We start from the raw sequence: 26,595 nt of genomic DNA, 5'->3' as shown, positions 1-26,595 counted from the left end.
AAGGTCATTATTCTTCTTCTTTTTTCGCACATCATTTTCAATCCAGTAGATTCTGATTGGTGAAAATTAAGTTTGGTAGCTAAATACAAAGTCATGCTTTTTTGGGTTTATTTTTTAAAGGTTCATTGTATACAATTATTGACATTTCACCCACAGATGATTTCGACTATATTCCTCGAGATTGTGAATGCTATGCATTACGTGTTAATTTAAGATACTGTAGCTTTTATGATTATAGTTTGAAAAACTCAGGTCCAAGAAAAGCCACAAATTATAATTATTCTTAAATTCAAGTTTATATCGCACTCTTAATGAAAAACATATTTAAATAATGAAAATTAAATAATTTTAAAAGTTATTATCAGTCTAAAAACATCTCTAACCCGCACTGTATTATAATGTCAAACAGAGTATAAATGGATACGCCAATACAGAGGTTAATGCTATTGCTTTCAAGCTCTTAAGAGATGAATGAGGATGGTTATGGCTTGTTTTACTGGTCTAGAAAATGTTATTTTCTAAGTTATTATTTGTTTTTGTGGTGTAAAAGTGTTTTTGAAAAGAAAAATTCTTGTTTAAAATTAATATATTTTTGTATTTTTAGATTGTTTTGATATAATAATATTAAAAATAAATTTAAAAAAATAAAATAAAAATATTATTTTAATATACTTTCAATTCAAATAAAAAACGACAATGTAATACTCAACATGCAATTATAAAATGTTGACTTTTTTCAAGGGTAGCTATCTTCATAAGTAACCGTGTTGACCTAAGATGAAGTTGATGTATGACATTCCTGAATAGTTTAAAAGTCTGTACTTGTAGTATGGTATGGTGACAATTCTTTCAGGTTAATTCCAAGGCTGTCTACGATTATGACATTGAGGTATCATGATTAGTGTTGATAACTCAAATTTACACATATTTCTCTAAACTAAATAAATAAATAATAATAATAATTTTTTTTCCCTAAAAATCCTCCAACGTCCCAATTTTTCTGTTCTCCTGTTTCTTTGCCTCCAGAATTTCCATGAGGCAAGTGATGGGCCTGGCTTTCATAGTCCATATGCTGTTCCTAAATACTAGTTCTTGTTTGGTTACTTGGAGTCTTTCCTCTGGTCCTAAGGAAAGCGAGAAACATGCTTGAGTAAACCTAAGAGCATGGGCTTCAACCCTACTGACCACAGGGCAGTTGGCCCAGAAAGAGACGCATACTGATAAAACCTAGAGCTAAGTTCATGAGAAGGGATGGACAGACTAATCTATTCAAAGAGATCAAAGAGAGCTAATCTTTCATCCTCCTAAGTCTGTAGTGACTTTTCTTTGAGCACGGATCGCACGGGGCCCATCCTTGTGGTTGTTAGGTTCTTGGAGGATGAAGTATATCGAGACGGAGATACATGATTAATGTAGGAATTTAGGATTTGAGGGTTGCAGTCAAAATTATGAAGAAACAAACCTAAAAACGTTCAAATGATTGTCAAAGAAAAGGGAACAACAAGGCTATAACCCCATAAAAGAGAGCTAATATAAGCACAGCCCCAAAAGTCAACGTTATCGATTTTTTTTATGTTCTTGCTATAATCAGGCAGGGATTCTGATAATGTAAAGAGAAATATTATCAGAATATATTCAAACAAGACGATTAGTTGCTAGTTGGTAGAGTAGATCAACAAAAGGTAATTCGCTTCTCTTCGTGGCTTCCCCGAAGAACCATCTACAATATTCCACTTTAGCAATCTAGCAATGGTCCGAAGCATTAACCATTCCCCTTTTAAATAAGAAGTCCCTGTGCACCAGCTCCACAAAGCTACCAGCCAAGCCGATACATTTACTCAGTTTGTGTATTGGAGTCACTTTTAGAAGCCTCTTCACAAATTTATGTTGTTTTTATCATCCTGTTTGCTGCATGCGACCTAGAAGTCATGACCACTCATCATCCACATGAGCACATTGGTAGTTTGTTAGTAGCAGATATGCTGTCAAAGTAAATATATATGTGCTACCTCAACAAGAGAGTCAGAGAAAAATTTAATGGACAAGGCATCATGCTGTTTTTAAGAGTTGATCTGTTGATAGTGTGAATCTGTAGAACATGTGAAGAAGAGTTGATAGTGTGAATCTGTAGAGCATGTGCGGAAGAGTTGATCTCTATCTTAATCCTCTTGGTTGCACATCAAGCAATTACGAGAGGTGATGATTCCCTTTCTAATTAGTAGAGCGCCTTTCTAAAACAGCAAGCAAAACAATAAAACTGCATCTGATCTGAGAACATGTAAAGGCGCCATGATGAGCAACTTCTCAACTCCCGGCAACTGTTCTGCCGAAGACACTCTTCATGGAGTTATCTTCTGAGAAATACAATAATATTCTTCAGAATCACATGGAAATTAATATGGTGCCGTAAGATACCATAGCATTTGTTCTAGCATGCAGTCGGCCAGTACCATTCACCATTGCGAACAACATTAGTCACCTTAGCTGATTGATCAGGAAGCCTAGTTAATTTCATGAATGATTGCCAAAACAAAAGTTCTTGCCAAAGGGTTAGAGGACGCTAGCTAGCTGCCCGGTGTTATATCCTTTTTCCGTTGGTATGAACAAAGAAATCTCAGACAACACTTGTCATTTTTCAAAAAAATAAAAAAATCAGATTGGAAGAGCAATCAGAGGAAACTAAATATGTTTAGTTTATAATCATGCAATATTATAAGTTTATTGTAAACTTGCAATCATAACAAAAAAAACTAATATATATGTAGAATAAATATTAAATTATACAAAAGAAATTCAAACTAACTCCTAGTATACATACTAAAACATATAATACATAAATTAAAAGCATACAAAGTATTTACTTGTTAAAACTCTCATAATTTGATCAAGATGATTTTTTTATTGTCATCAGGGATCAATTATTTGTCTTTATAGATTTATTGCTTGTCACCTTATATATAAAAAGATTTCAATAAGCCTCTTAAAATTGCAACAACACCATGTTATTTAGGTGCACTAGTCTTAAACAAGATTCAACAAATTTAAAAAAATTATATTTGATATCTCTTTATAAAAACTAAATCTAAACTTTATAGTAAAAGAAAAAAATAGAAAAACAAGACTAAGAAAAACCAACAACAAATAAAAAAAAAAGTAAAGAACTTTCCATCTTTATAAGACACTTAATTATAGAACTTATAAACCAAAACATTAATTTCTTATAATCATGAATCTTTACTATTTATGAAGAATTAAATTCATGAATTTTTATATTTATAAATGTTAATAGTTCATGAATTACTCATAATAATATTTATTTTCATCATATAATTAATACATTGGTTCATATATTAAGATATTTTAGAGATTAAAATAAATTATTAATCAAACAGGACATTAATATCAAATATTTTTTATTAACCAAACTTAAAACTAAATTAATAAACCCATAAGCTCATTGTCAAATCCACAAAATTATTTTGAATTTAAAACTTTTGTTATTCAAAGCTTTTTTAGAATAATTTATCATTCATATTTAATTTATCAATAACTATTAAAACAGAAGTTGACCGGGAAGACATCACCCATCAAAAACAAAAAAAAAAAAAACAAAAAATAATCATCTAGGTGATGGCCCAGTGGTAAAAGCTTGGGACCAAGAGGTTTGCTCCCTCTGTGATCTCAGGTTCGAGCCATGTGGTTGCTTATATGATGGCCACTGGAGGCTTACATGGTCGTTAACTTCAGGGCCCATGGGATTAGTCGAGGTGCGCGCAAACTGGCCCGGACACCCACGTTAAACTAAAAAAAAAAAAACAAAATACTATAATAAATAAATACACTTAATGGTCAATAGCTAGAATATGTAACCATCGAAGATTTATTCTTGAAAAAATATCGAATTTGTCTTTCATTGGTTTAAGGCTGGGCTGTATTGTTTCTTCCTACGGCTTTCTAGTTCCTGCTGGCCGAGAATGCCCATAGGACATAGAGCTGCAGTGTAAAATGGGCCTTGTGGGTTCATCGATATTGGGTCTTGTGGGTTCATCAATATTGGGCCTAAGCCCATATTAATGAAATGGTCACCGCTGCCACAGGCACCATGGCTGAAAACTGCAATCTGGGAAAGATTTGTTGCCGTTGATGCTGTCAATTAGACCGCTAATTCAAACAGTTCGATACCTTGAGTATTTTTTAAAATTTTAAATTATTTTTTATATATTTTTAGATCATTTTGAAATATTAATCTTAAAAATATTTTAAAAAAAATAAAAAAAATACTATTTATATTTCCAAACAAAAAACATTTTGAATCATAACTACTATTACAATCTCAAATAGGCTCAATCTATTAGGTTAGATCTGAAAATAACTTGTTCGTTTAATAAAATAAATTTAAAAAAAAAATTGAAAAAAAAATAATAGAAAAAAACTCTTCTAACCCGTTTTCTTACTTATCATGGATTTAAAATAAATTAAATTGTATGAGAATTACTTGAATATAATTTAATTAATTTATTTGATTAAAAAATAAGTAGAATAACATTAAAAAGTAAATATAATGATGAAATTAAAATAAAAAATACTCTTTCAAAAAAAAAAAAGGATTTGAAAAGAGAAGCTTTATTCATATGAAGAAGAGAGATAATTAAAGTTTCAAAAGGCACTGTTGAAAATGATGGGAGGAAGCTGTAGAAGATGAAAAAGGAAGAAGAAGAAGATAATATGCTGGAACACCCTTTTTATTTGTTTAGGGTTCAATTAATTTATTTTCTTCGAAATTTCATTAACTTGTTCTTGTTTCAAAGAAAAATTATTGAAGCTGAAGAAGATGTACCAAAACAACTTATTTACAAATCAAGCCTTCCTCTACTCTTACAAGTTCTCATCATCCAAATCACTGTTCTGCATAAAACATTAATGGGATATTTTGGATTACGCTAATAATTATTTTTTAAAATATTTTTTGCATTAAAAATTTATTAAAATAATATTTTTTTTAATTTTTTAAAATTATTTTTAATATTAATACATTAAAATAATCTTGAAATATAAAAACAAACAGATATTAACTTAAAAAGCTAGAAGCCAATAATATTTGTCGAAACGGGCTTCTATCATGTCATCAGAGAACCAGCTCTGCCCCTTGCCTAGTTCTCATTATCCAAATCACTGCTTCTGCTTACAAAACATTTGCAGAAAATAACATAAAACACTAAGCTGAGTACACTTAACAAGGCTAGAAGCCAATAGTATTTGTCGAAACGGGCTTCTCTCATGTCATCAGAGAACCAGCTCCGCCCTTTGCCTCTTGAGCTTGTGAAATATTCTACTAGTGAAATCAACAGGGCACTCAAGAAGCTTCCCACCCCAAATACACTAGTGTATAGTGCAATTCCCATTGTTCTCATTCTTACAGGAACTTCACTATAGAAAAACTCTTGCATCCCAACAACAGTGAAGATGTCAGAGATGCCAAGCAGAATGTACTGAGGCAGCAACCAAAATATGCTTAAAGGAACTTCTGTTTCCAATTTTGGATCAAGAACTTCCATTTTTCTGCTGATTTCGAGTCTTTTTGTTTCAACCAATGCAGCAATGACCATGGCTATTATGGACAGTACCATCCCGATACCCATTCTTTGAGTCACACTGATACCCTTTTTGTCGCGAGTAATCAGTCGAGTAAATGGGATCAGCAACGCATCATAAAATGGCATCAGGAGGATTATAGAAACTGTAATAGCACTTTGTAGTGTAGCTGGTGGGATCTTGAAGCTGCTGCCTACATTCCTCTTCATTGTCATTCCCTGTTTGGTGAAGAATGTGGCAGGCTGCTGAAAGATGACTGCAAACATTAGCAGCATCGTCCATATCGGCAAAAGCCTTAATACTACTTTTCCATTTTCAACTAGGTAGTTAATACCACTGCAGGGTTCCTCCTTCAATCCCTTGGCATTGCCCGAATTCTGACAAAGAGGTTTTTCTTGAAGCCTATAAACAAATAAAAGAGTATCATTAACATAAATACTCAAGGAGATTTCAAAGCAAAAATACTTTGACTGACAATACGAAATCTTACTCCAGCTCAACAACTCCAGGATTGTTGTTTGGTAAGGTGATTCTGCTATTCATCAATTTCGAAAGAGCTTCCTTAATGGATCGAACTATGTCCCGCGAAGGCCTCTCAGAGATGGCATCATCCTGTTTGTATGCATAAATTCTGCTTCCACACCAAAACAGTAAAATTGATGCTCCCATTGCGATTGTAGGAATTGCAAATCCGAGTACCCAGCCAAATGTGTCTTGGATATAGGACATGACTGTGACACCTGCAAGGCTGCCACCACAAACCCCAAAATACCACCACTGAAAGAATAAGCTCTTCTTATTTGATTTCTGCTCATCTTTTGTGCTCGGCAGCTCATCATCGTTCGCAATTTGATCTGCTCCAAAGGCTTGTAAAGATGGGTTATATCCACCTTGTCCTAGAGAAATCAAACAGAGCGACCAAAACAGGTATGAGGAGCTTATTTTGTTGGTGGGATGCCTTGCCCAAGACAATGCTGTTGATGTCAATGCCACAAGTCCCTAGAAAGAACAAATTAAGAAGAACAAAAGCAAATTTACCATGGAAAATCATAAACCAAAAACTGTCTCTACAGTTACAGAGGCAAGTTGCGGTAAGCTTAATCATAATCAAGAATTTATGTAGGACTTGTGATCACCAAAATATTTTCCAATTGCTGTAAGCTCACAGAATTTCAAAAGCAGAAAATAAACAAAAATAAAATACTAACCACAACATAAATAAAGGAAGAGGTTAGAATGGTGGAATACCGATCCCATGAATCAGCAAGCGATGCAACTAGAAGTGGTAACATGGATGTGAATCCACACCAATTATTAACAGTCTTGGCTGCAGCAGAGTTGCTCATCTTAACCACATCTGTAAGATAAGTTACCAAATTTGATGCCACCCCTTTGAATGCAAACCTTTCCATACCAGCTATCACTATCAAAACGGAAAAAACATAATGAATTCAAATCAACTAACATCCTTTCTAGCAGATTGTTCATGTTCTAGCATAAAACTGATCAGTTATTCATCAGGGAAAATCTAAGAACTCGTCAAGAAGATAAAAATATAACAACCTATGAGGAGAAAACATGACTTGTTGAGCCCTTTTGGTTTCTGCCCACTGGCCATGATGAGGAAGATAGATATGAAGCTGCAGGGTTGGTAGGATTAATACAATCATGCAGATTGATTAAAAAATAAGATCATGCAATCCTATTAGGATCCGTTCAATCCTGTTACAATCCCACTAAGCTCCCATCAGATTTTGACATCCTATATAGAATAGGACGACTCCACTGAACAGAATATACCATTTCAGATCCAGAGAAACACAAACTATCGACACAAGTTGTGAGGCTTTAGAACACCATTACATTATTGGAAACCTTTTTCCTTTTCTTGTGCAACGTAAAGAAGATCAGGCGGGTCTTGTTTTATCATATATGACACGATAAACACTACTGCAATCCCCAATGTTTCTATGCTTACAATGATAACACTTTCAACAAGAAAAAAGTTTGTGAATGCTGACATAGAGGCATTACCAAGAGATGGAAAATGTCGACATGCATTGAAACTTTACGTTTGTTTTGTTTTTGATATGGTTTCTCATATGCTGCCACGTTTTCCATACGTGGCAGTTTCAACACTTGGCGTTGGATACTGTTGCCACTTGGTATTTTCATTGAATATTTTCAAAGTGTTTTTGTTTTTTATTGAGTATTTCAGAAGTGGGTTATAATTCGTGTTGGTGTGGAGGAAGAACAACAAGGTGGAGCTCCTGAACTCAACAGGAGGAGGCACTTCCTAGCAAATTTAAAATCTGAGTTGAACAGAACGTAACATGATAGGAAAGAAAAAAAGGAGGTGTTGTGGCCTGTGGGGATGCTTTTTCCTCCAATAATGGAGTCCTCATGAGTTAATCATAGGGAGGTATGCATATAGAATCGGGTTGTTGTTTTTCATGAACATATCCAAGCTTGGGATTTGAGATTTTATTTGTATATAAATCTCAAAGAATTCTACACTAATTCTGAATTTATAACTTAACAATGAAGAATTAGAAAGCTTGATTAATTGAATGATGAATATACAAGGAAAAACTTATATATATATATTATTTGAATTAATATTGAATGAATATTGATTGGTTGTGCATCTACACCTAAACACTAATGTTAAGTTACTGTTTCTGGACATAAGATAAAAAGACAGTGAAAGCAGGAGAAACATGCCCTTTATATTTGAAATGATAGAAATTTACTCTAAAACTATGACAGACTCCAAAACTATGACCGAGATAAATTTATTTTATATGTTTATCTTTATCCTTTCAATTAAATATATTTATGTATATATTACTTATTTTAATCTTTCACTTTATTTAAATAAAACAAATGCTAATATTGCAGTGAACAAACAGAGGAACAGGGAAAGTATGGCTGAATCAGAAGAGGTATCATTGGGTAGAGATTTCGTGTGACACGAGATTATATATAATTAATGTCCTTTTATCATAATTATATATGCACTGATCAATTTTATATAATCTTCCCTTCTGTTTTAAATGCTACATAAGCAGATTAATACATAAAGAACTGAAGATTATAGCTTACAAACCTCACCACTTACAAACCTCACCACTTGACGCCATCAATATATATTCGAAAGATTTCCTTTATTTTATTATGTATTGTTTTTAATACAATGTTTTAGCATCAATAACCAGCACTGTCAAAGTCACTTTGAGATAGTTTATTTGGCAATTTAATTACTATGTTTTTTTTTCCACTAAAAGTGTGTTTGGTATGTTACATAGGATAGAAAAAATAGAAATAGACAGGACTAAATTGAGTTGAGTTTTGGAAAAAAATTAAATGAAAAAAAAAATGAATGGTGAAGAGATAATGGATAATATAAAAAAAATAAAGAATAATGATTTTCCTCTATGGTATTGGAAAGGCTTCTTTCACCGTATGGGGGGACAAGAATTTTGCTCTAAAGACAACCTTGAAGAATCCTTATCCAGCAGGCTGAGAAGAAGCAAAGGCAGCAGCAGAAATCCCCAGCAAGTTATGGAAGCGGTAACAGCAGCAAGCACGGCAGAATTCCCAACAGAGTCAGTGCAGGAGTCCTGGCGGATTGGGTTTTCCAGTACCTATAAGTCGGCAACCTGAGGGAGTTTCCTAGCGGGAATTGGACTAGAAGAAGGAGGAAAAATCCTACGAGGAAAAGGAGAAGAGAAGTCCAGAAATAAGAGGCATTCTATGTGGCAGAACCACTCCTAAAATCAGGCACTCAGCCAGCCAGGCTTAAGTTCCTCAGTTGAGTCCTGAGTTATGATTTGTCTAAACTAGATTAGGGTTAATTATTTTCCACCGATTAGAAGCCTTATATATTAGGAGACTCATTTTTCTTAATTGGACCTTCCCCCCCCTTTTCACACAAAAGATTCATTTCCTCTGGATTTTGTGGAAAGAGGGAGGGTCACTGCGATGTGGGGTAGCGACAGGGTAGATAGAGTCCATGAAAAATTTGAAGTACAATAGTTAACCCTTTATCAATCAAGGGCGCTGGTCATTCTACATTTACAGAATTCGTTTAGGGAAAAGGACAACAATGATCTTAGTTTCAAGAAAATCCTGAGCTGTAATTATCCAAATCAGCTTCAGGGTAGCTTCAAATGACAGCTCTCAGTTCCACCGCCAGGGATGATACGCTTTCTGGATTGGATATACGCGACGCTATTTCAAAGATCTTGATGGCATCTGTCATAGGGAAATTGAGTACAGTCATGATCTGAAGAGACGCTACTCTTAGAAGTATATACAAGCAATAAGACTCCCTAGATAACCAAGCAATGAAGGTTAATATTCTCTGACTCAGAAAGATATTACTGGTTATTTCATTAAGTAATCTGAATGCTAATAATCCAAGTCTCCAATTAGCAGTGGTTTGTGCCATGACGTTGATGAGATCCAAGGATTTTCAAAGTTACAAGTCCAATGGAAAGTCAGAAACATAAGCTAACAGGATTAGGATCTAAGGAGTAATTCTGATATGATCTAATTAACTTCGATTACATCTTAGATTATTATTATGTAAGGCTATAAATAGATGAATCAAACACCTCTTTACAAGCTTTTCTGAAATTATCTCTCTTCTTGAGTTTCCATAAAATAAGTTGCATACAGATAAGAGTTCATATCTATGCCCATTTGTCGCAAAAATAAGCTGCCAGATTCATCCATGCATGTTCTTGTTTTTCTTACAAACAATCAGCTGACAAACTTGTTGGACAAGTGAATCCTTGGTACCAGCAGCTTCAGTTTCACCAGTAAGTGTGGCATGTCCTAGGTAAACTCCAGCTTCGAACTTGTCTCAATCCTGCACAAAAAACATCATCATAAGTTCATAGGATTTGGGTGCCTAAACATTAATAAACAAAATCTAATATGGAAGTTCCATTGCACGCTAGGATCGACTTCTAGCTTCATACATTTTCTTCCTTTCTTCATTGCTTCTCCTTCTTTTTGTTTTTTTTTTTTCCTTCCCAATCGATTTCAAGCTTGTTGATATTACAGGTTGCCAGATTATTTCCACGCTTTCATTCTACCTGTTCTTTCAAGTCCCGACCCCTCTTCCAAGCTCTTGCGTATCGGGCTAAATCAAGTACTGCTGGCCCCTCTTCCAAGCTCTTTTTTGCTCAAGTAGAAAACAATTCCAGTGATGTCACCGCATGTTGCCCCGGGATCCCAACAATGGTATATATGTGCATGCCGTTTTCGATTTTCCATTTCAATTATATTTAATCGCTGAAGATCAAGCACTCAAATTAAATTCATCTTAATTACCGCTCCTGCAGAACAAAACTGCCTTGGAATGGTTCAAAGAGGGAGGTTGTAAAGTCTAAACCGGAATGAAAAATACATAAACAATAGAATCATAAACAGAAATGCATACATTTGTCTCATTTGAAATTTATTTACTACGTTTTTGGTCCTTTTTTCTTCAGGATCCACTACTGAGATCATAAAGCCCACCTTCGTCACCCTAAGAGCTGATGATGCCTTGTCGATCCCAAAGACCCTCTACCACCCTTCTAATTCATACACAGACTTTGGGGCTTGTGGCATTGCACAACTCATCACACATGAAATTATGTAAGAAATAGCTACAATATAAAACATAATTTAGTTCAGATCAGGTAAATATTGTTCCATTGCAAGAATTACAAGGCCGACCTAGAGAGCGGCCTTTATGAGAATATAAGAATATCAGCAAAGCTTCCACCACGAATAAGAAAAACTTTCACGCCACAATCTATAGGCCATCGCCAAGTCTTGGCTGGTGAAATATTCTTAAAAGGTAACCAACAAGCAGTAGCTCAACAGGCATCAATATGTTCTCTTTTCAAGGTCTCGAGTTGGAACCTATCAGAACAAAAAGGGTTTGTTCTTCTCGAATCTATGAGTTTATATTGTTGTTTGGAAATGCAGTCGAAACCAAAACCGAAACCTGAAAAAACAAAATGACAAATATATTGCTAGAAATTAAAACGATGAGACTCAAGAATCTTCAGAGTAAAAGTCCACTTTTCCAACAAATATATTGCTAGAAATATTATTTTTGAAATTAAGATTCAAAAAATTAGGTGTCACTTATTATTATTCTTTTCACTTTCATATGAATTATTTTATTTAAGTCTCCATTAAGACAGATTACTCTTCTCTGTGCAACAAACCGACTCATGATTATTTAAATTTATGATGTTAAAAATTGATTTTATTTTTTTAATATCTTATAATTAATGTATATTAGGTTATTTTCCATATATAAATTTATATATGAGCTATTTATGATTTTGACACACGTGTATAAACATTATCTTATAATTACAATTGAATTCCTTATTATTAAAAAACTCAAACTCATGAGTTTGACTCAAAACCCAGTAGAGTAGGGTGGTGGTCATGGTCATGTGCATGCTAACCCAAATTCAAATGCAACCTGAACCCAAAACAATCCAAACCGAACCCACCTAACTTGACTAAATTGCCAAGTGTACTTCTATCCAATTAATTAGATAGGCACTTAATTGAATAAAAAATATTTATTAAAAAATTTAATCACAAATAAAATATTTAGATCAAGCATTTTAAAATTAAACCGCCTAAAAAATACAAAAAAAGAGATAATATAAAATCACCAGCTCACCAAAAATAACAACAATATTCTCACCTAAAATTTATTTATCCTAATTATATAATTTTATTTCTTTAAAATAAACACAGAAAATAACTAATATCTAAGCAACATAAAATTAGTCTAAGGTGGCACCTACCAAGCAGACACTCAATTCAATGGCTCCTACGACCTTTTATTAAGTGCGCGTGCGCAATGATGCAGTCATAAAATAAAAGATAGCCCACACAGACACACACACACACACACACACACACACACACACACACACACGTGTATTCTAAGCTGAAATATGATGCCACCTAGAAAGCTGAATGAATTATTATTATTATTCATGAATTAAAATAATGCTCACTGCTTCAAATCAATGGCTCTTCTTGGGCACTGATGACATCGCCCTCTCCCTGAGAATTTAGGGCCTAGGGGAAGGAATTTATTTCTATTATTATTATTATTATTATTATTATTATTATTATTTTTCTGCACAGTTGACTTCTTTAAGATGAGGGATGGATTCCCAGACAGAAGATGCCATGCACGTATGCTCCTTTTCAAAATCTCCTCCGAAACAAATAAAGATTCGGATTATAAAACTCTTCCACGTCAAGATCCGGTTCACGAAATTATACGAGCCAATCTCTCAATTAATTCAAAACAACTTTATATTAAGTTTCTTTTCTTTAAAAGGAAAAAAAAGTAGAAGCGACATTATTTTAGAAAAAAATTAAAAAATCAAATCAAATATCACTCAAATTTTGAGTCATTTAATTAATTTAATTAAGTTTGACTAGGTTAATTGTATTTAATTAAATCAACTCTTATTTAATTTAATATAAAAATTAATTTAGATAAGATTCTAAATGGACAAATTGACTCACTACATAAAATGATACATTAAAAGATACATGATGATAAATAATTTTTATTTAGATTAATTGAATTAACTAGATCTAATTATTTTATATTAATTGTATTTAACTAGATAAATTATTATTTACATGGTTTGCTGCGTTACAAATTATTTTTTACATAATATTGTTTTTTAAATATAATTTAAATCGCGTAAACAAACATCACTTGCTATTATATTTTTTTTTATTTTGATTTATACGCGCCATGAATTGACAAAAAAGATACACGATGATGATAAGGGACTCAACTTTTTTCACAATGACTCAACATAAGGGTCCCATCTAATCATCATTTTGGGTGACCAGTCACCATATAATAATAATAATAATAATAATAATAATAATAATAATAATAATAATAATAATAATAATAATAATCTACACTTAAAATTAGCATAATTCAATATTATAAAATACATGTTGATAAAAATACATTGCAATAAGAGAGTTGAATTATCGATTCTCAAAGGATGCCCGAACCTATGTCGTAGTAGTAGCAGATTTTTAGGCTAAAAATACCCTTAATTATATCTCAGGAAGTATTATTGAAGTTATCATAAATCTTATTAAATGTTTTTTTTTTTCCTCTAGGATCACCAACAATATGTATAGCTCCTATGAATGATCTCACCTTTCTTCAAAGTAAAAGTAATCATCTTTAAAAATTCCAAGCACCAAAAGCATGTCACTCGCCTCTCATCTCTTTGCAAAAAACAAAATTTAATTTAAAAAAGCAGACAGCAAAGGGTAAAGAGCTGTTGAAAGCAAGAAAAGAAGTAAGAAAGCAGCAGCAGCGGCAGCACGAAGCGACCCTGTCTGGTTTGTTTTCTTTATCTTTAGAAAAAGGATAAAACATTAGTGTAGATGATTTTAGATATTAATTAATGTGATTTAATAATCAATATTTGTAGACATATTAATTAGTAAGAGTATGGATTGGTGGGTCTTCTTTGTTCTTAATTATAAAGGTCTAAAAATGGTAAAATCCTTGACAAGTATAGCTGGTCTTGCCTGTGTGGTGGTGGTGGTGGTAACTGACTCTCTTCATCTTTATTGGTCTTTGTATCTCACTGCTATATTTGGGGGACACCCTTTTGTATTTTTTTCACTTTTAGACAGATTTTTTTGGGACTCTTTTAGTCAAATTTGGTAGCCAGCTTTAAGTTCTTTGATTCTTAATTTTTATTTTATTTGTTTTGAATATATTTTTTGGTGGGTTTTCTTCGGATTTGTTCATTGTTTTTGTTTTGATCGAGTCGGGTTTCATAAACTTCACTTCTTTTTTTTCTGGTGAGTTTTTACTGTCCTTTTCAATTTCTTGTTGTTCTTTGTTCTTCTAGGTTTTATCCTTTTTTTTTCGGGGTATGGATCATATGTTGTTAGTTTTGTTTTAGACAAGAAATATGGGGTTTGACTGTCAACAGAATCGTTGTCTTGTTTGTTAGGTCTTCTGGTCTCATAATTAATTTTTGAGATGATTGGATTGGAGTCACTGAGCATTTACAAGTTTTTCCTTTTTGGTGCACTGTTATTTTCCTTTATTGAGCTAGATGTTTTATTGTTTGTGGTAGATTCAAATAAATGGAGTTAACCATTATAAATGGTATATCTTGTTTTGCTTTTAGTCATATGGTGTTCTTGCTGTTGTTGTTAATGTGAAACGATATGGGCATGGTTTTGATTAGATTTGGATAACCTTAATCATCTGTTTGATCATGTAATATTCATGTGTTATGTTGTTTTGAAGAATTGGCTTCTTTTTAGCGGAATGAGCTGGTAGGTGGCCATTTCTGTGGAGAAATTTTATATTTTTGTGTATGGGATTGATTAACTTACTAGGTAAACATTGTCTTGTTTCTCTTAATTGATGTTGTTGTCGTAAACTTACCATTTGTTGTATGATCAATTTGACTTGTGCAGCCCCTACTTGTCGTATTTCGCAAATCATTTGTCAACTTTTTGTTTGTCGTACATAATTGATTAACTTCTTAATTCTAGGTTTTATGTTAATGATTGTTTGGCTTGTTTGGAAGGTGAAATTGTTTGCCATTGGAAATTTGTTGGCAAGTTACAAACATAAGATTCTATTCCTAGATATCATGCGATCTCTTAGTTAATGCATTCTCAAAACATTGTTGATAGATGGTAAATCTGAGTTGGGTTAAATAATCAATAAGGAACCTTCCATGGGGTTTAAAACGGGATAATGGTGCATGGCTTCATTTACTGCATGGTTGAGAGTTAGAAAACGCTGCATGGTCGCTAATGTAAGTTTTTATCATGAGCTTTTGGCCTACCAGATGTGACAGAGAAATTAAAGTGTCTAATGTATATGTGCTTCTAAGAGACGGAGAAAGAGATAGAGCCGCAGATTTTGGCTGTGCTGCATCATCTTGTTACCTCTTATTATGTTAGATGGACATTCATGGACCTAGTTACTGCAATCACTTTGTGAAGCAGCTTTCTGCCCTCAATATGGAGCTATTTGCCTGGTTTGTTTGACAGGGTTGTCTTACAATTACCTCCCAGTCTGTGTTTTGGGGTAGAGGCACCCTTCTGTGAAAATTAATAATGCAAGCATACCCACGAGAATGATAATTTCCTAGGACATCTTCCATGATCAATGACATAGGTTTTGTAGTATTCTAACCTTTCCCCTTTTTGTAATAGCAGTTTAAGATATATCCAATTTAATTTTGTTAGTTACCATGGTTTAAGATACATCCAAGTTCATTTCTGTTAGTTACTTCTGCATTTCCACTATCATGATAAAATGTGCACCTTGTCTGCTGTTTCTTATGTTTCCAATATTTTTAGCATTAAATTTGAGCAGCAATGTTTGTAAAAGGTGTTTGTTTTTCAGGTAGAGCAAAGAGACGACACCGGTCCTGCTGACAAGTGGTGTCAACTTCCTTTTCATCAAGGGGGCAATCAGGTCTTTCTAGTTTTGCGAGTAGCTTAAAGGTAGACATGTCTCAATTCTGGCTCTTTCGCTGCCTGGATTTTGAGTTAGATTCCTTGGATATATAAATAACAATGAGAAAATTTGTTGCAAGTTCTGACAATTCTTGTTTCATTTACTTTAATCTTTTTGCTCATTTTCCTTAGAGTGCTTGCATCACCTGAGTCTTTGGTTATCTATTTTGGTGCAGCATTCTAATTGAGCATAGGCTGCTAATGCAGTTATGATTTGACATTGGTTTTTGTCTATTTATTTACCATAGGTGCTATCTTAACAACACTTATGCTCAAATCGGATGAATAGTGGGGGATTGTTGCACTGGAAGCGAAACATTTCTATCAGCATAATTGGTTTGGATCTGGAATTCAGGTGAATATGGATGGTTTGCAACTAGTTTCAATGCCACCTAGGAATGCATTCAGGGCTGATCGACCTAAAGCACGGAGAGGGCCTCAACCTGATGTACCTCATTCCATTAAGCCATGCACCAGAGCGTTTCTTGAAACTGGTGCATGGCATCAGTCTCAAAATAAGGGTTCCAATAAAGCGACTAGATCAAATGAGCTCTCTGACTATCCTGCATCCCAGAGTTCTGTCACTTGCCCTGATTTCTATTATTCAACCACAAAAGGATGTAATGCTCTTAGTTCATGTGAAGCTTGTATTGATAGTTCTAATGTAGACAAGTCTGCAAAGAAAAAATGCAAACCAAAAACCAGGAGGAGGGGAAAACAGAACAAGAGAGTTTCAAGTGATACTGGCTCAACTGAACCTGAAGTTTTATCTGAGTACGCTCAAGGAAGTTCAACCTCCAAAGGCTGTAGTTATAATGATTTTGGAGATGAACTAACATGCTCTGCAACTTCACCAGAAGTTTCACTCAGAGATGCTAGCAGTAACCATATTGATTTTGAAGGTGACACTAGATTTAGCAGTCCTGAAGCCCCAGCAATATGCATGTCAAACATTGATGAAGTGGCTATAGTGGAAACTTTTGAAGCATTGGATGTTTCATCGCCAGATGGTAGCAGTAGCCAGAATGATTTTGAGGTTGATTCTATAATTAGCACTTCGGAAGCATTGCCGATCTGCACATCCAACATTGTTGAGGTTGCTACAGTGGAGCCCATTATACCTTCTATAGCTCAGAATTTTCCTGGGGAGCATCAGATGATTAATTTGGAAATCACTTTACAGACAAAAGGAGAGGGATTTTCCCTCTCTGACATTGGGGTGCAGTGCTCAAGTCAGACCAGCTGTTGCAATGATACACAATCCAAAGATTTCTCATATGCTTCTGATTCCTCCCTGGTGTTTGATTATCTATCTATCGGCTCAAACAGTGATGATGGCACTAATGATAGTCATCATGTAAAAACATATCATGAAGGTAGCAGCAGAGGTAGTGTTTTAGAAGCACCAGGTTTCAATTCCAAAAAGGGGTCTTTATCTCATAAAAATTCATTAAATGGTGCTGTAGATACCTATCACCAAACTGAGGGCTCAAAGCACCGCGGTCAAAATTTTAGTTGCAGTGATGCACAATTGCTTATGTCAGGCAAAAAAGGCAAGCAAATAAAAACATTGCCCAGGAGTAGTGCCAGTGCCCACAAATATGGAGGTTTTGAAAATTTGCATGGCCGGACAGGGAAGGAAAACAACCATTCTGTGTGGAAAAAAGTTCAGAGGAATGACACAGCAGATGAATGCAGCCCGAAAATGAAGATGTCTCATGCGTGCTTCCTGTCTGACTTGACTTTGAAAGAGGGTCCATCACTTAAAGGGAACTGTACTCTCTCTGATGTAAATTCATCATCCAGAACTGAGGGAAAAAAACTGCCAAAAGACAAGGTTACTAAGAAGTTGAAACGAAAAAATAGTCCAGGTTCCAAACAAGAGTACAGTTCCAAACACGAGTACAGATGTCATGGTAGGGGCTATAGTTCCAACAAGGCCATCTTGAATGCACATGCAAAGACTGGCGTGCAACAGCATGAAATATTTGATCTCACAGCTCAAGTGAATGATAAAAAAGGAGGGAAATCTATTTCAAGAACTCATTCTCTGAATAGTTGTTTAACTGCTGGATTCCATCCCAGCAGAGTTGAATGCATGAATTCAGAATCAGTTAACAGCACACAAGTTTCCCCAGATGCATTACAGCCACTTCAAAGTACTTGTGATACTGTTTCCAGCACAAGACAGTGCCATACAGAAAATGGAGGTAGCTTGCCAGCAAAGTTGTGCAACTCATTGGAGCAACATGCGGTTAAGGTGCCTCCAGTTTATCTTCCTCATCATTTTTTTAATAAAGTTCCCCAACTGGAAAAAGAAGTTACAGTTGCTGAGTACTGTAAGCAAAACCATAGTTCTGGAACAGTAATGCAGAAGTGGATACCCATTGGGGTAAAAGATCCTGAATTGACCACCTCTGCTAGATTTGGTAATTCATCACCTGATCCTTCTGATGGACCAGCTGGTGAAGATCTCACCTTGAGAAATGTTCAAGACAAAGCCAATTTTGATTCTCAAGACCTTGTTTCTTCATTGATGTTAGGCACGTGCCAGGATTCAGGAAATGCAGTTTGTTTTCCCCAAGAAGATGACCGCATTCAAAAGTTGAAGAACTCTACTCTTTGGATGGATGAGCTCAACAAGAAGCATGTAGCAGCTGATGCTTTAACTAGCGAATCCTCTTATCAACAATTTTCAGCTTTTGAAGACGAATCAATAAAGATAATACAAGCTGTGAAGGATACTTGCAGGGTACAGATGGAATCTGAAGCTATTCAGATGGCCGCTGGTGGTCCAATTGCCGAGTTTGAAAGATTTCTTCATTTATCGTCTCCAGTTATTAATTTTCCCAGTTTATCATGCTGCCAGACTTGTTTAGATGACCGGCTTGTTGGTGCATCACTATGCAGACATGAGATACCAAATATCCCATTGGGATGCATCTGGAAGTGGTATGAAGAACATGGGAATTATGGTTTGGAAGTAAGGGCAGAAGAATGTGAGAATTCAAATAGCGGGAGCTTTGATCATTTTTCATTTCATGGCTATTTTGTTCCCTTTTTATCAGCAGTTCAATTGTTCAAAAACCATTCAAGTCAACCCATAAACAATAAGAACAGTGCTCCTGATCATGAAATTTCTGATACATATAAGGCTAGTGAATCATCAGAGAACTCTAATGTTGGTCGTCTTCCAATATTTTCTCTACTGATTCCTCAGCCTCGTACCACAGCTGTAGCTCAATCAGTTAACTTGACATGTTCTGATGGTGCAGAGTTACTCTTTGAATACTTTGAATCGGAACAACCTCAGCAAAGACGACCATTATATGAGAAGTAAGTACTCTTTTTACCTCTTATTCGAAGTTGTAGTTAACATATTACTGGAGCTTTCAGATGGATCTCCATACTGATTATGTTAATTTCAGGATACAAGAGCTTGCTAGAGGTGATGCGTCTTCTCGTTACAAAATGTATGGGGACCCAACTAATTTGGCCTCTCTGAATCTCCATGACTTGCACCCCAGATCCTGGTTGGTAACAAAACTAGTTCTAGAATTAGCCTCACATTTTTCATTTTGGTTATGAAACAAAGGACTAGCTTGAATGTCATTCTGTGCATTAATAGGATTGAAGCTTGTTATATAACTGAATCATGCCAAGAGAAATTTTATAGGCGTGTTATAGATGTGTTATGTGATATGTTTTCAGGTACTCGGTGGCATGGTATCCTATATATAGGATACCAGATGGCCACTTTCGAGCTGCATTTTTGACTTACCATTCACTTGGCCATTTGGTTCATAAAAGTGCTGAAGTTGATTATGCGAGTAAGGATGCATGTATAGTTTCTCCAGTTGTGGGACTTCAGAGTTACAATGCTCAGGTAGTTATAAATGATGTTCTTCTATAAACTTCATTGCGTAATGGTGTGATTGTTATGATGCTAATAAACTTCATTGAATTGAATGTGGAAGTGGGTTGTCTCTATTTCGTTTCTCCACTTTAAACTTCCTTGTCCACTGGCAAATCCCAATTGCTTATTGCTTAAGCAAGTGTTAAATGACTAAGAAGTGGATGATTTCAAAGATGATTTCAATCAGCTTATGCAGCATATGCAATGCATGGGATAAAAAACTGAATCATCATCAACTTTTATTTTAATTTATATTTTTATTACCAAGGTAAGCCTGTTATTTATTGATTTGGTGTCCCATTTCTTCAGCAAATTTTTTTTTGGATGTTATGCATGTTATGTTGTCCACCTAAATATGATAAACCTTAAGATATTGTTCTTTAATTATGATAGATGTTAAGCTTAATGATTGATGAGAGTCCATGATCCGTTTTGAATGTCTGCTGATGAGATGGGATCTCCTTGCATGTTCAGTCCTCTTATTATATTATTGGCTTCTTTGGAAGTGTTTTAGCCTATTGATAGGCTCCTTATTCATTGCTATGCTTCTCCATGTGGAAAATACATGTAAAAGTTTCTTATCTTTCCAGCTCTTGTTTTTGAATTAACCATTTTACAGGCAACAAAATATTAAAGAGTTAAACAGTTTTTCTCTTTTAAATTCATTGGGTGTCTGTGTAATACACATTTTGAAAATGTCATTTGTGTGTTCTTTGAATGGTTAAAATTATTCAGTAGCAAAGCTTTCAACTCTTGCTGTACAGAGGTCAAATGCAGTTGGAATAATCTTAAATAGTGGAAAAGCTTCCAAAAGTGTTATAACTTGGCTTTGATCTTTGATTAGTGGCTGTTCTTGTGTGTGGGGTGGGTGGGTGTGTATGTGTACCCATTCCATTTATGCTCTTGACCCAAATGTGCTTTGTGTGCTGAGTGAACAGGGTGAATGCTGGTTCCAGCTGCGGCACAGTGTAAACCAGGCAGCAGGAACACCAATTTCGAACCCTTCTGTAATTCTGAAGGAGCGGTTGAGAACCCTTGGGGAGACAGCATCTCTTATTGCCAGAGCTGTAGTAAACAAGGGAAATCAGACATCCATAAACAGACATCCTGATTACGAGTTCTTTCTTTCTAGGGGACGATATTCACTTCCATAGATTTTGAGGTTGCCACTCTCCGGAGTAGAGTTCTTTCTTTCTAGGGGACGATATTCACTTCCATAGATTTTGAGGTTGCCACTCTCCGGAGTAGTAGTCTCTTATGGTTACCGATCTAGCTCCATCCATGTAGCATATGAGATAAAGCTGCTAATCTAGTTCCATCCGTGTAGCATATGCCTCTTGGCATGAATTCCAGTTTCTTCTTAGGAAATCCTGTAGTGCTGATTACTGATCTAGTTGTTTGTTAAACTTGCTGTAAATATTCTAGTTGTTTGTTAAACTTCTGGAAATATTTGTTTCAGTTTTAGTTGAAGTTCTTGAAAGTTTCATGCGTGCCAAGAGTGAGTGAATGGAGTCGCACCCTAGTCCTGAATGGATTTATAACATACTTTGAATTAACTTTCCCTCTTCCTGGTCCTTGTGCTTGCCATGTTCTTCGCTCGCTTAGCCTCAAACTTGTCAGACAATGTCTTCTCTCTTGCTTTCTCAGCCCTAGACTTGTGAATACTCTCCATTGGAACTCTCTTGTTCCTTGAGACATTACCCTTCCCCTTAATGTACGTGTCATGGTACACGTGCTTGCCCATCTTTTTTTATTCTTTGTACTTCCGAAGCAGACGTCTCAGGACACGCATTCTTCTAATCCAGAGAGAACTTTAGTGGGCAGTCTAGCTTCTCTTGTACCTTTTCCCTTGCTTGAAGATGTTACAAACACCTAGGCTGGGCTTGGTTAGTATTGAATGAGAAAAAAATGCAGATAAAAATAAATATGTTTTTTTATATAAATATTTGTAAGTGAATTTTTATTATTTTAAAATAAAAAAACAGCAACTATCCTAACTATCTCCGTTTTTCCGTCTTTACTGTCAAACAACCACTCATATCGGCATAACTTTCAGCCCATTTGACTTAATTCAGCACAACATAGATAAAATCCATCCACCTTGAGAAAAGAGAAACATATGCCATGTAGTCTAAAAAAAAGAAGATTAATTTGGCTACTTCATTATACAACCAAGACATGATCCAGATTCAGCACTACTAAATAGTCTAACCTCCCAATTGAACTGTTTAAGAAAATACCACTTATGTTAAGAAGAAATAATACATAGGTAAGTATTTCAAAAAATAAAAAAAATGGGGAGGAGTATGTATCCTCTATTTGTGTTATGCAATCAGGATAATGAGGATAGAAATCACTTGTTTTGTGCCTGTCCATTTACAAAAAGTGTATGGGGTTCTATTCTTCAGTTGTTGCAGAATTCAGAAGTCTGTGGGGGATTGGGCTGATGAATTTGAATATGCCAAGAGAAGTCTGCACAGAAAAGTGCTTTCCTTCTATTATTTTGAGACTAGCATGGAGTGGAGTTGTTTATTTTGTTGGGAGAGAAAGGAATGCCAGAATCTTCAATGATGTGAGTTCATTCCCGCTTGATGTACCTGCTCAGGTTATGCATTCAGCTCAGTCGAGACTACACAATGAACAAATTGCTGTTCGAAGCTCAAAACGATCCTTCTTTTAGTGAATTTTGTCGCTGGTGGAAGTTCAGTTATGTTGTATAGTTTGGCTTTTTTCCTGTTTATGGGTTTGGCTCGTAGCAGGTCATGAGACCTGCTTGATTGCTTTTAGTTGACTATGAAAATTTAAGCTTATAGGAAATAGGGCTTCTACGATCTCCTAGCAAACTCTTAGATTGATCCAAATTTGGGGAAAATATCTTGCATCAATATTACAAAGTTTATTTTTGCATTAATAGATAATTATTAAAGCAGGGCAACGTTCCGTATTCTGCAATCATCATAATAGAGCAAAAACAAAACAAAAAGGTTAGGTAAAAGTCGACATGTAAAAGAAGAGTGCTTAATTTTTGCATAACACTTAATTACATTGCAGGTTATTTGAAAAAAAACAGGCACTTACACAGGTTTCGTGCTCTCTTTCAGGGACACTTCTGGCTAGTAGCTATCTAGGACTCATGCTGATGGAAATAAGCAACTTACAATATTTAGACTCCATTCCTCATGTCTTACATTCACTTTGAAGTCGTCTGGACACTACAGGGCAAGAACCTTCTAGGATAGCAGTCTATACCTTCCAAGAAAATTGGCCTTAGTTCGATTCAATTCAGCTACAACATTGCTAATGTCCATTCTCTCTTTAGGAAACTTTTCTGAGCAAAACACTCCTATCTTGCTGATTGAAATCAAACACTCCACGATTTGATCAGTGCCTTTTCCCTGATCAACTTCTGTCAGAAGTTTCGGGTCCGCGATATCAACTACACGGTCAGGTAATGCAATTTTAACATAACTGTGAAGGTCTAGTCCATCTTTAAACATGCTATCTGTAGGTCTCTTCCCAGTAATCATCTCCAGCAGTAGGATGCCATAGCTGTGTACATCCCCGAAAGTTGACACCTCGCTTCCGATGCCATACTCTGCAGTCAGTTTGTTTGAATGGTTAATTAATCAGAGTTGTTTATGACCGTGGAGATAAAATGCTAGAAAAAACTTGTAAATAATGGAATATGTATCCCTCTAGAGTTGTATGTTACCAGGAGCTGCGTAGCCGACGGTGCCTTTTAATCCAACAGAGCTTGTCTGACTCGAAGATGACTGACAGGATGCTTCAGAAAGGAACTTTAACAATCCAAAGTCCCCAACATGAGCAGTCATATCTCCATCGAGAAGAACATTACTTGGCTTAAGATCACAATGAACAATAGGCATTTTGCATTGGTTGTGCAAATAGTCGAGCGCATTAGCCACATCAATTGCAATGTTTAACCTCTGAATGAGATTAAGATTTTTTGGCTGATGCACTTCCAGGTCCAACGTATGGATTGGATGCAACCATTCTTCTAGACTTCCATTGATCATGAACTCATAAACAAGAGCTTTGAAATCATTACCTTGAACATCAACGCCAGCACATGCAAATAATACTTTGACAAGATTCCGGTGCCTGATGTTTAGCAAGGCTGCACATTCTCTCATGAAGCTTTTGGAAGCTCCTTCGCGTAGCAAGTTGAATACTTTCACAGCAACAGTCACTCCATCAAATGCAAGTACTCCTTTGTACACAGACCCAAAACTACCAGCACCAACTAAATTGCCCGAAGAGAATCCATTAGTTGCTTGAAGGAGGTCTTTGTAAGCTACTGTTCGGAATGGCATTTCACATGACAACTCGTTTTTTGTTTTTCTCAACGATTTTTTCAAGCAGCACAAAAATAAAAAAGATGCGATGAAGATTAATCCAATAAAGCCACAAGGAATAGCGACTGTCAATGTCAGCTTGGTAGAAGACTTTGGCTTTGTTGACTTGGATCTGCAAGTGGGCAGATTCAACTGAAGTATTCCTCCACAAAGATTCTTGTTCCCTGCAATCGAAACCGCACTTGTATTCTCAAAAACACCGTGCATGGGCACCTCACCTTCAAGGTCATTAAATGACAGATCCAAACTCTGCAACAACTTGAAATCTCCCAAAAACTTGGGAATTTGGCCAGTCAAGTTGTTGTGAGAGAGATTAAGATCTTGAAGTGCTCTCAAAGATCTCAAAGACTCGGAAATGGGGCCTTGGAAGAAGTTCCCATCCAAAGACAAATGTTCCAAACTCTCGCAACTGCCAAGACTTGCGGGAATTTCCCCTGATAGCCTGTTTTTGGAGATGTCCATGTATCCAAGATGCTTTAACTTGCCAACTTCAAAGGGAAGGGAACCAGACAGCTGATTTTCAGACAGACCCAAACGCTTTGACAAGGATGAAATGCTAAGGACCTCTTTTGGTATGGGACCACTGAGATGGTTTTGGGAGAGACCCAAGAGCAACAAGTTCGTGCAGTTTCCCAGGCTTGGAGGGATGCTTCCCTGTAAACTATTTTGATGAAAATTAATTTGCATCAACGAGGTGATGTTCCCTAAAGAAGAAGGGATGCTCCCTGATAATCTGTTTTCACTAAGAAGGAGATCGACTAAATTTTGTAATTTACCAATAGAATTTGGTATGCTGCCTGTCAAATGATTTCTCTCCAAACCTAAAGTATCCAAGCTTATGAGATTTCCAATGCCATCGGGAATGCTTCCTTGGATTTGATTGCTTCCGAATGTCATCTTCTTGAGCTTTGTTGAGAAGTTGCTAATTATGTCAGGCAGCACCCCTCCAAAATTGTTCCCATCTATAGCCAAAACTTCCAACTTGCTGCTGTTTGAGAGGGTGTAGAGAAACGACAAATCATCATCCTCGTCATTTCCAAGCCCACTTTCTTGAATTGAAAAAACCCTCAGGTTAGGCATGCTAGCTAAAGTGGGAACTTTTCCGGTGAATTCATTGTAGGAAAGATAAATCTCAGTAAATTTTGAGGTATTTAAGAGCGTTGCTGGAATTAGTCCGCTTAATTGATTGTCGTGAATGCCAAGAAATTCCAGATTTGGAAGAGTTAGGCCAATGTTTGGAGGAAGTGTACCATGAAATTGGTTATGAGGCAGAGAGAAATGAATAAGAGAAGAAATATTGTATAGGGAGGGAGGGATTGTACCACTCAGATTATTTGAGCCGAGAGAAAAGAAATTCAATGTTTTCAGTTTCCCAATACTATTGGGAATGCCCCCTTGCAAATAATTCATTTTTCCTTCGATTTCAATGATAGATGAAAGATTTTCGAAAGAGAGTGGTATCTTGCCATCTAGATTGTTCTTTCTAAAATTAAATACCTGCAGCTTTGATAACGATCCAAGTCCGGCAGGAAGGTTGCCGGTAAGATTGTTTCCCTCTAAATTAAGCTTCAGGAGGTTCGAGCAATGAGAAATGTTAGCCGGGATTTCACCACTGAACGAGTTGTTCCCAAGGAGCAGTGCCTGTAGCCGAACCAAACGACCTAATTCTTGGGGGATAGTATTGGTGAAACCGTTGTTTTCCAAGCTTAGTAGGCTAAGAAAACTCAAGTTCCCAATGGAGGGAGATAGGCTGCCCACCAGTTGGCTGGAGTGGAGGTCAAGCTCTATGACTCTTCGATCCTGTCTTCCACATGTTACTCCTGACCACTGGCAGAAGTGTAAGGATTCATTCCACGAGCTTAGTTTTGTAGGGGGGTGTGAAATTTGAGCCTTGAAAGATAGTAGAGAGAGTTTGTCAATCTCGCTCCCTCCTCTAGCTAATGAGAAGGAGAAAGAGTGTTGAATTATTTGAAAGGAAAGAAACCACAATATGAATGAACTCATGCTTGGAAGCTTCAGTTTCAATGGGGTCTTACAGATTTAAATTGAGATCAAATGGCTTGCTGTGATGCTCTATGGATCAAACATTAAATAGGAAAATAATGAATCCTTACATCCTTAAGATGCTTT

The 26,595-nt window shown here is 35.7% G+C and overlaps 3 protein-coding genes and 1 long non-coding RNA gene across 20 annotated transcripts in view; 1 reads left to right on the top strand and 3 right to left on the bottom strand.

Annotated features, from left to right (window-relative positions):
- Positions 1-5,068: 5,068 nt before the first annotated feature.
- Positions 5,069-7,553, bottom strand: LOC18106686 (protein NRT1/ PTR FAMILY 5.8). Of its 2 annotated transcripts, XM_024588378.2 has the most exons (4): positions 7,156-7,551; positions 6,801-7,015; positions 6,083-6,591; positions 5,069-5,994 (listed from the first exon to the last, which is right to left on the bottom strand). In XM_024588378.2, the coding sequence occupies exons 1-4, from the start codon at positions 7,208-7,210 to the stop codon at positions 5,151-5,153; spliced, it is 1,623 nt and encodes a 540-aa protein (XP_024444146.2). In that variant the 5' UTR covers positions 7,211-7,551; the 3' UTR covers positions 5,069-5,150. The 2 variants fall into 2 exon arrangements, with proteins under 2 accessions (XP_024444146.2, XP_024444148.2); XM_024588380.2 differs by having other exon boundaries at positions 6,841-7,553.
- Positions 7,554-8,835: 1,282 nt separating this feature from the next.
- LOC112324724 (uncharacterized) lies at positions 8,836-10,802 on the bottom strand. The gene is made up of 2 exons (XR_002978735.2): positions 10,581-10,802; positions 8,836-10,468 (listed from the first exon to the last, which is right to left on the bottom strand). It is a non-coding gene; the product is annotated as an uncharacterized LOC112324724 (long non-coding RNA).
- Positions 10,803-13,691: 2,889 nt separating this feature from the next.
- LOC18106685 (uncharacterized) overlaps positions 13,692-26,595 on the top strand; it is a 74,413-nt gene continuing 61,509 nt past the window's right edge. For 2 of the 7 annotated variants that reach the window (XM_052448510.1, XM_052448503.1), the window contains exons 1-4: positions 14,500-16,161; positions 16,422-19,509; positions 19,602-19,706; positions 19,885-20,059. In XM_052448510.1, coding sequence (XP_052304470.1) covers positions 16,535-19,509; positions 19,602-19,706; positions 19,885-20,059 — 3,255 coding nt within the window. In that variant the 5' untranslated portion in view covers positions 14,500-16,161; positions 16,422-16,534. Of the gene's footprint in view, positions 14,017-14,041; positions 16,162-16,421; positions 19,510-19,601; positions 19,707-19,884; positions 20,060-21,027; positions 21,570-26,595 lie in introns of those variants that run through there. The other 5 variants (XM_052448509.1, XM_052448504.1, XM_052448506.1 and 2 more) reach the window with 5 other exon arrangements.
- LOC112324743 (probable LRR receptor-like serine/threonine-protein kinase At3g47570) overlaps positions 23,094-26,595 on the bottom strand; it is a 69,305-nt gene continuing 65,803 nt past the window's right edge. For 4 of the 10 annotated variants that reach the window (XM_052448511.1, XM_052448513.1, XM_052448512.1 and 1 more), the window contains one exon: positions 23,094-23,316. In XM_052448511.1, the coding sequence (XP_052304471.1) occupies positions 23,302-23,316 (15 nt within the window). In that variant the 3' untranslated portion in view covers positions 23,094-23,301. Of the gene's footprint in view, positions 23,685-23,801; positions 26,242-26,595 lie in introns of all 10 variants that reach the window. The other 6 variants (XM_052448517.1, XM_052448514.1, XM_024589038.2 and 3 more) reach the window with 5 other exon arrangements.

The sequence above is a fragment of the Populus trichocarpa genome, chromosome 17 (assembly GCF_000002775.5).
Source record: "Populus trichocarpa isolate Nisqually-1 chromosome 17, P.trichocarpa_v4.1, whole genome shotgun sequence".
NCBI classification, from domain to species: domain Eukaryota; kingdom Viridiplantae; phylum Streptophyta; class Magnoliopsida; order Malpighiales; family Salicaceae; genus Populus; species Populus trichocarpa.
Note: the sequence above shows the minus strand (reverse complement) of the source record. Positions and strands in the feature narration are given on the sequence as shown.

Bases quoted from the DNA above. Each gene is read 5' to 3' on its own strand.
- LOC18106686 (XM_024588378.2), bottom strand. From the start codon at position 7,210: ATGGCCAGTGGGCAGAAACCAAAAGGGCTCAACAAGTCATGTTTTCTC. The intron at 7,016-7,155 runs GTTGTTATATTT...CCGTTTTGATAG, and splicing joins GTCATGTTTTCTCCTCATAG to TGATAGCTGGTATGGAAAGG. The intron at 5,995-6,082 runs GTAAGATTTCGT...ATTTGTTTATAG, and splicing joins CCTGGAGTTGTTGAGCTGGA to GCTTCAAGAAAAACCTCTTT.